The following is a 9,616-nucleotide window of genomic DNA, read 5'->3' as shown; positions in this document are numbered from 1 at the left end:
GGGGAGCTTGGGAGAATGCATGTAAATCTATGAGAAACTGACAAACAAGGCTGGTATCACTGATGAAGAGGAGGCAGTAAGGAGACATGATAAGAGACAATTAGGCCAATTAGGGATGAGCAGGGATGAGGACAAGAAGTTTGAACTTGGTTCAAATGAAAAAAAAGTATTACAAAAGGTTTCAGAGTAGCAGCCGTGTTAGTCTGTATCTGCAAAAAGAAGAACCAGAGTACTTGTGGCACCTTAGAGACTAACAAATTTATTAGAGCATAAGCTTTCATGGGCTACTGCCCACTTCTTCGTTATGCATCCGAAGAAGTGGGCAGTAGCCCACGAAAGCTTATGCTCTAATAAATTTGTTAGTCTCTAAGGTGCCACAAGTACTCCTGTTCTTTTTAAATGATTATGAGTTCATTAAGAGAAAGGCAAAGAGCTCAGGGTTAAAAACAACAACAGGAAAGAGAATTGACAACGAATTATCACCTTGTGTTTTCATGCTCTCCCAGCCCCTCCCAGATACATCCATGGTTTGTATGTTAGCTCACTAGGTGATAAACTCTTTGGGGCAGGCACCTGTCTGTTTACATATCTCTAACTAAGGGCTTGTCTACACAGGCAATTTACAGAGCTGCAACTTTCTCATTCAGGGGTGTGAAAAAACACCTCCCTGAGCCCAGCAAGTTTCAGTGCTGTAAAGTGCCCCTCGTGGAGGTGGGTTTTTTAGAGCGCTGGGGAAGCTCTCTCCCAGCACTGCGCTGCGACCACACAAGCCACGTTAAAGCACTGCCACGGCTGCGCTTTGGCGTTGCCAGTGTAGACTAGCCCTTAGTGCCTAATGCATTGGGGGGAGGGGAGGGAAGGGCTGTAGAAAGGACACTAATGCCTCACACCTCTGACAGCTTTTTTAGCATCACCTGTGGCCACAATGATATTAACTTTTGTTTTTTATGTAAAGGAAACGCATTGGTATTGTACAGTGATGAATTTCCGAGAGCTAGTATTTCTTTTTAAATAAGAAGTAAAAGAGTCACTGAAATTGTGGTTTGTCTCAGTGCAAAATCATTTTGAGAAAGAAACTGTTGTGCCTGCTAAATCTTTTAGAATCTACATCAGGGGTAGGCAAGCTATGGCACGCGTGCCGAAGGCGGCATGCGAGCTGATTTTCAGTGGCACTCACACTGCCCGGGTCCTGGCCACTGGTCCGGGGGGGCTCTGCATTTTAATTTAATTTTAAATGAAGCTTCTTAAACATTTTAAAAACCTTATTTACTTTACATACAACAATAGTTTAGTTATATAGTATAGACTTATATGAAGAGACCTTCTAAAAACTTTAAAATGTGTTTTGCGTGCCAGTAATCTTAAATCAGAGTGAGTAAATGAAGACTCGGCACACCACTTCTGAAAGGTTGCTGATCCCTGATCTACAAAAACAGTAGTTTCTAGGGAAGGGAGTCTAGTAGTTTTTTTCCTGGGTTCCATTCTAAGCTCTTTTACCAACACACCATCTGACCTTGGGCAATTCACATGAGGCTTGATCCAATGCCCATTAAAGTCAGTGGAAACATTGACTTTCAGTGACCTTTGGATCCGGTGGTTAAACTCAGGGTGGGATTTTCCAAAGCATTCAGAACCCTGCTCCCTCTGAAGCCAATGATAGGCCTTCTGAAATTCCCACTCTGTGTGTGTCACTTGCCACTTCTGTAAAATGGCTATGATGACATTTTTCTGTCTCCTGTGGATGTTTCCAGGCTCAACTAATATTTTTAATAAAGCATGTGGGGATCATCAGATAAAAGTTTCCCTATCAGAGTAAAAACAACAAGGAGTCTGGTGGCACCTTAAAGACTAACAGATTTATTTGGGCATAAGCTTTCGTGAGTTAAAACCTCACTTGCATCCGAAGAAGTGAGGTTTTAACTCACGAAAGCTTATGCCCAAATAAATCTGTTAGTCTTTAAGGTGCCACCAGACTCCTTGTTGTTTTTGTAGATACAGACTAACACGGCTACCCCCTGATACCTATCAGAGTAAGGCATTTATTCTTCTGTCCCTTTATTATTTTAAAAGGAGTAAGGTGAAATAACTGAAATACCTTGTGATTTAAATCTCTGTCTTAGCACCCATCACCATAGCATCTAAGCACTGATGGCGATGTTTTGATGTATTCTCTCTATAAGGATTTCCATTGGTGCCCATCACCATAGTACAAGTGCCCACCTTACCTCCAAATACTGATTAAACAAACGCAAAGCTTGGTCTGTGACATTGAAGATATTCCGCCAATCAAAGTCTGCCACACCCTCTTCGCGGTTCTCTGGACATCCATTATGGAGAAAGTTGATCACATCTTCAGCAGTTAAACTTTCAGCACCCAGCTGTCCATTCAAGAAGTCTCTCACCGTGGGGTTCTTCAGAGTATTCTGGGAAGCACATCAGTTCTGATTTACTACCTTGCTCTTTATGTGCTTTAGAACAAGCCCACTCTAGCTAGAAAGGTTTCATGCCATCCTACTGAGTCCCCAATTAGTAGGAAAGGGTAGGCCATGGAGTTATGTCTGTAAAGGGACATCTAAAGGGGAGAGTTACAAGCAACAGATCCTTGTTTGATCCTTGGAATAAGTCTAAAAACACTTGATCCACATGCAGAGAAAACAGCTCTCAAACAAACACAGCATTTCTCCACATGAATTTCTCTTCATATCTAAGCTACATGAGTTACTTAACAGTTTGCTCTGGACTTTAGGGGACCCAGCATATTGATCCTTTTGCCAGTGTAAATAGTAACTTTTGCAGAATCCTTCCTTGCAGGCCCCTATATAGGGGACTTTGCCAGAAGGGAGAGGACATGGCTACAGAGCTGCTATCCCCAGCTGCCAGAATGGACCTTGGGGCCAGGGCAGCTGGGGGCAACTTAGAGCAGCCCTGAGACTTCTCTAAGTTGTGCAAGGGATCAAAGCAACTCTGGCTGACCCAAGGATCTGGTGAGTGTAAAAGAGGCATAATACCATCTTTCCTTTTCATTTCCTGCACCAAGCAGAGCTTAGCTAGACCTGGGGATCAGGGCCAGTGTCTTCATAATGCATATCAGACAAGTCTGCAAAACAAACCGAGTGACCATAGACCCATAGGTTCTTAGGAATCATAACATTGCTTCATGCAAAGGTTGTGCTTCCATCCAAACTTTCCAATCCCCTATGAAAGCAAGCTGAAGGGCTGCTCTAATCACAGTTCCCCAGCCAGGGCACAACATACTCGGATCATATTCATTTGCAGGCTGCTTTGAAAGAAGTGCCACAGCTGAGGTCCCACTTCTTCCCAGGCTTTGGTCAACAGTCTGAGACGCTCAAGTTCTTCAAATGTGGAGTTTGCCTGAGGCATTAACAACCAGAAAGGAATATCAATATGTTAGAGAGAGAACCTAAACACATACAGACCAGATGCATGCACTGATCCTGACCCCGGATGGTTTGTAGCAATCTGTGGCTTACTAATGTAATTTAATTTAATTACAATAATTCAATAAACATGATAGAAGAGACATTGTGGCAATGGAGTGTGACAGAAAGAGTGCGCCTCACAAAGGGCATTCCCTGAATTCTATTAGGCTCATCCAAGACACCCACAGCACATTTCTTCTGTGTGTTTAACAGAAGCAAGTGTGACTAGATAGATGGATAAATCTATTTATATAGCCCTCCTCCCCCAATCGCAATAGTGACTGCACACTTCACAAACATTTATTTATTCCTAACACCCTGTGGAGGACAGAAAGTAGATGATGTTTTCACCCCTCAGCTCATAGAGAGCCGATATTACTACCCAGTTTTACCAATGGAATCACAGAGAAGTTTGCCACAGCCTACAGCAGAGCTGAGATTTAAATACCAATCCCTTGAATCCCAGTCCAGTGTCTGAACCACAAGACCATCCTTCCTTTCCATTTGCCGCTGGAGCAGCCAGCCTGCCCCCTTCCCCACACCCCATATAATGTTCTGCTCTCTTCTCTGCCATTCCTAATCAGTGTTAAAAACCGGGTCCAATACATCTCTTTTTCTGAGAAGAAAGTTGAAACTTTGTTCATCATCACTGAAAAAGACTTCTCAGGCCAAAGAATCTTCACAGAACTACGGGTAATTTCCATTATCCTGACTCATTTACAACTGGTTTTCCTTTGCCATCGAGACAGAATAGTTTCAGGCTTGCAAAGAGGTAGTGGGCCAAATTCTGATCTGGTATACACTAATACAGTGTTTCTCAAACTTTTGTACTGGTGACCCCTTTCACACAGCAAGCCTCTGAGTAAAACTCCCCCTTATAAATTAAAACCACTTTTTAACATATTTAACACTACTATAAATGCTGGAGGCAAAGCGGGGTTTGAGGTGGAGGCTGACAGCTCACGACCCCCCCATGTAATAACCTTGCTATCTCCTGAAGGGTCCCAACTCCCAGTTTGAGAACGCCTGCACTAATATAATCCCACTAATGCCTAATTCCACTACTGTGAGAGGAGACTCAGCCCCTCTCTTCCAATTACCCTTAAGTATAATCTTAACCTTGATGTCATTGGTTTGAAATCTCTGAATTTCAGGTCTCAGCGAATGCCACAATTTCTTCCTTCCTATGATGCATTCTAGACATCAAAGCAAAAAGAACTCTGTGAAGAAAAGGTCACGAGGGCAAAATGGTTGGGTTATTCTCTGGGGGGATAGCTGGTTAAAAATACTAGTTGTGTATATATCAGAATCTCTTACATTCTTCAGTATTTGCTTTACAGCAGGCGAATCAGGAGCAAAGAGGATTTTTCCCATCAGCAGGGGCTTCACAGCACTCCAGGCTATTTTGGTTAAAGGGTTTGATTCTATGCTCTGGATCAATGCATTACAAAAGGGTGCTGCAGGAAGAAATTAGAACAGATGTTATGTAACCATACCCACGCTCTATTGTTTATAACATCCTGCAGGCTTCAGTCTACCCATATTACAAATGCAAACCGCTTTGACTCTGGGATCTGAACAGGCTACTTTGTGCTGTCCCTAAATAGACACACTGTAGCTGAAAAACAACAAAACAATGTAGGATCTCAAATACATCTTTACCCAGGGGAAACAAGTGGCAAAGTTTGCTGCCAAGATCAGGGGGTAGCCGTGTTAGTCTGTAACCACAAAAACAACAAGGAGTCCAGTGGCACCTACAGATTTATTTGGGCATAAACTTTCATGGGTAAAAAAACCTCACTTCTTCAGATAAATCTGTTAGTCTTTAAGGTGCCACCAGAAAGTTTGCTGAGTAGATTTTAGGGCTGCAAAACAAAGACACAAAGCAATTTGGAAGCTGAGACACATTGAATTTCAATTTTTGCTAGTTTTCATTCATAGGACATTTCAGATGGCAGGAAACTAGAGAACCCACCTGGATCCCCTCTCTCTTTTCTAACATCTATAGTTTTTCCTCCAATGATCTAGCTCCTTTGTATTGAATTGTACATAGTTATTTCTATGCCTGTCCATGGTAGTTTAATCCACACATGGTACTAACAGGAGGTGAGTCCAAACTAAAAGCCCTGGGACTGAACACCCTGAACTCTGGAAAAGTTTGCAACTGGATCCTAAGATATAACTCGGTATTAAACTCTCTGTGTAAACAATTTCCATCTTATTCTTGCATTTAGCACGGTCATTTAGCTGGATAGCATTTCTTTTATCTGTTCCCTGACCAAGGAAGCAGAGTACTGGGCATGTGTAGATAGATCTATAATCCTTGGTGGATATACATTCATAGAGAAAAAGGGGAGTTAAATGGCAGCAGGGTTTAGGATAAAATACATAAAGGATCCTATAGCAGCGGAGCTCAGACCCAGGGGTATAACTGATCCAATAACAATATCACTAAGTGTTCCATGTTCTATCGGACAAAAAGATACCCAGCACCAGTTATGATACAGCCAGGGGCGGCTCTATGTTTTTTGCCGCCCCAAGCACAGCAGTCGGGCAGCCTTCAGCGGCATGCCTGTGGGCGGACCGCGGTCACGCGGATTCGGCGGCGTTTCTGTGGGTGATCTGCCGGTCCTGCGGCTTCGGCGTACCCGCCGCCGAATTGCTGCCGAAACTACGGCACCAGCGGACCTCCTGCAGGCACGCTGCTGAAGGCCGCCTGACTGCCGCCCTCACAGTGACTGGCAGGCCATCCCCCGCTTGCCGCCTCAGGCACGCACTTGCTATGCTGGTGCCTGGAGCTGCCCCTGGATACAGCTGTTAAGGTACAGCAGAAATAGACTTACTGGTTGTATTGTCATAAAAATAAATGGATTCCTTCTTGGTGGAGCCAACCCCTAGGAAGGCTTTGTAGTTATTGTCTTCATACCAGTTGAAGGAGAATATTCTGGAACCACTTCCCTCTGGATAGCCACAGAGAAGATTAGACAAGGTGCTCATCAGGTGGCTGAAGGATTCTGGCCCTCCACCTTGTACAAACGGTTGCAGAACCAACAAAAGGTCCTGAATGCTTGGCCTTCTGGCTAGCTGTAGCAAAACAAGACTTCTTTATTAACAGCAACCCTCCATGAGAAAACCAGAATGGGTAGGACTTGATTGTGCCCAGCCCTCCTGGTGGTGAGCAGTGGGGCCTGAAGGTGCCTTCTCCTCTTTTACCCCACCCTGTCAACAAGTTTCGGTGATTGTGCTCTTCTGCCCTACGGAAAAAGGCTGTCATGGTTCATAGACAATGAAGTTTATACCCATATTTATGGTGGGGAAAGAGACTAAGAATGTATTTTCCACAGATCGTCACTCCTTGACCATTCCACTGATGTAGTCTGGATTCTTTCAGATAAGTCAGATGTTTGTGAGACAAACTGATGGACCAAACAAGGGCAGAGGAGAGCTATGCACTGCCAGAACCAGGTGATTCAGTTCATTATCAGATTGCTTACCTCTCGCACTGCTTGAGACACATTAGACAGCACTCTCCCCCAGGATCTCAGGTCAACACCTTGCGACTTTCTGTCTAGAACAGTGGGAAGCTGTGATTAAATTAAAAATAGAGATGAGATGAAATGAGTCCAGTGTCTACTGAACAATGGTGTCTACTACCCAGTTACATGACAAGGAACGGAAAGCTCTGTCTAACAGGCTGTAGATTCTGCTTTAGCTCAAGTGGTAGGAGTCTGTTTTTGAGCAGAAGGTTCAGAGTTCTGTCCCAGCTATTGACTGTAAAATCCTGGAGGGCTACAATTTATTTACAAGTGTGTGGAGGGGGGAGTCCGAGTAAAGTAACTAACTGCTCTAACTCTCAATGGGATGAAATGGCCATGGGGCACTGAAAACAGCTGGAGATGTATGTGGTGCATGATAGTCCCAGCTACATCCCTTCCCTCTGCTTCACCAGTAGCAAGTATAGCGAATGGCTTAGAAGCCCCCGTCAGGTGCTTTGCATTGGGGTTATCCTCCTGGACCAGTAAAAATGGCTTTTAGGCCAGATGATGCCAGTGGTGTGGCACAAAGCCGCCATCCTGCACTGGCGTATCTAATTCGCTCTCCTTCCTCAGGCTGCTGTTTTCTTTAGGATTATAACAAAATATAAATCTGGTCTTTTAAATTAACTATTAATCAGGCAACTGCATGTCATACTGCTTTCCGACCCTCTGCTCTTCCTTTCCGATGGCAGTAGTTAAGAAAGCAGCAGAAGCTGCACTCTGCAGATAACTAACAGGGAATCACAAAAGTAGTAGTTTCATGGAAGGCACATGCTTGTACCTTAACATGTCAGTTACAATGAATGGAGGAGCTTGCTACAAAAACTGCCTCAAGTTATGTTTTCACTTTCCCCTGACGCCTCCAAGAGCCTAAAAATGGATACAACTGTGAAACGCCAGAGAGCAGTCTTTTCTTCTTTGAAAGATTTTGCAACACTGAACAGCAACCAGTGACAACAACAAAAAGCTAGCAAAGTTCCTCCTAAGCAAACAGAAAAGAGCCCATGATAAGAACCCTACATGGAAACAGCTTTCATTAGCCAGAGGAGAAAGGGAGAGTAATTGTCACCTCCTCCTCCATAGTACACAGAGCAATGCGTGTGCGCGCTAATTACGATTTTTAAATATTTCCAGCATGATGTATCTGATACGATTCATAGATCTCAGAAAGCCTTCTAAATAGATGTGCTCTGGAATGACTGAATGATTCACTAGGAGGCAAATCCTGCCCCACCAACATCCTCCTACATTACCACAGCATGGGGGTGAGACAGGATTGGCGGGGAGCGGGGCATGTGCAGGCAGTGAGCTTCTCCCACCCCAAATATCAGACAGCACTGTTCTATAGCAGCTTACTGCACCCCAATGTACTAGGAGCTGCAGCACCGAGTGGGATGGAAATCTGCCCAAACATTTTCAGTTTCACTGGGAGAGAAAGTGACGTCATTAGAAAATGGAGCCCTTCAGAATGGAAGGGATTCTTTGAGCCAATACAGGGCCCAATTCTGGAAACCTTACTCCCAATGGGCTGGCTGACTGTGCACTGCCTTGTACTCCGTGCAGTCATTTACTTCCGTGCAAAGTGAGTGTGAAAATGGGTACAAGTGAGAATTCTCCATTCACATAGGAGGAAACGACTAGAAAAAGTGCCTGGCAGTGGACAATCAGGTCCAGTGAGTAGGGCTCACTTACATGAGAAGTTCTAGGAGTACAAACTTAGATACGTGGTGGGTTATGTTGTACAAGTGTAACCACAGGGCCATATAATACAGAGTGGCCTAAAGCAGTGAAGACAAACACAGCCAGTGTCAAACTCACAGATATTCTTAATCCAAGTGGTTCCATGTTAATCCACCTGATACCGCATTGAGCCAAGCCTGATTACACATGGAGCAGATGAAGAAACACTTGTTCAACATGGATTTTTGTGTTTCAGTGGGCAACTGATTCAGCATTGAGTAAAATTGTAAGTCCCCCTGAGCTGTGTTAAGATATTAAATAACTATCTTTGTGTTTATGCTTCATATAACTCGAGCATCTGAAAAGGAGTAAACATGACAACTACCCAACCAGCTGCAATAACAGCAGTGCTCTGGAAAGAGGCTCACTTTCCTCACTGCAGTGAAACAAGCACAGATAGCAAAGGAAGGGATCTTCTTACTCTGTATCCATTTTACTGTCAGAACTGGGATTTGCTTTGATTCCCTCCAACAAGCCACAGGGTTGTGTAGACACGTGCATGTGTATGTTTATACATATACACCCCTGAATTTTAGTGTTCACAGATTTAAACAACAAACGTGTAAGTGGAATCAATTCCATGGCAGGGAAGAAGCACATTTCAAAAGTACCTGTGGCAAAGAGTGTTTATTATACAGAATCCACTCTGTGGGGCTAAACAATCTTGAGATGGACTTTGACTTGAAGAGGGACTTTTACACTTGAGAAAACTCAGATATATTAGAGAAACTTATTATTTAATGTTTATATTGCAGGTGAGCAGGGAGACTTCAACCCATTGTGCTAGGTATTGTAGAAAGAAAATCCATTCATCTCTCTCTGCAGGTGGGTACAAAGCAAAACACCAACAGCTAGATTCCAAACACCCCTGAACTTCAGATCCACAACCCAACTTTGCAG

The 9,616-nt window shown here is 43.8% G+C and overlaps 1 protein-coding gene across 1 annotated transcript in view; it reads right to left on the bottom strand.

The window, feature by feature from the left end:
- The window catches only part of ABCA4 (ATP binding cassette subfamily A member 4), a 115,782-nt gene that overhangs the window by 79,375 nt on the left and 26,791 nt on the right, over positions 1-9,616 (bottom strand). Inside the window, exons 7-11 of the mRNA XM_034780078.1 lie at positions 6,935-7,024; positions 6,284-6,524; positions 4,758-4,897; positions 3,256-3,372; positions 2,221-2,423 (exon numbers count right to left, since the gene is read on the bottom strand). Of these exons, the coding sequence (XP_034635969.1) occupies positions 2,221-2,423; positions 3,256-3,372; positions 4,758-4,897; positions 6,284-6,524; positions 6,935-7,024 (791 nt within the window). The remainder of the gene's footprint in view (positions 1-2,220; positions 2,424-3,255; positions 3,373-4,757; positions 4,898-6,283; positions 6,525-6,934; positions 7,025-9,616) is intronic.

Source organism: Trachemys scripta, chromosome 8 (assembly GCF_013100865.1).
Source record: "Trachemys scripta elegans isolate TJP31775 chromosome 8, CAS_Tse_1.0, whole genome shotgun sequence".
NCBI lineage: Eukaryota > Metazoa > Chordata > Testudines > Emydidae > Trachemys > Trachemys scripta.
This window is presented reverse-complemented; position numbering and strand designations above follow the sequence as displayed.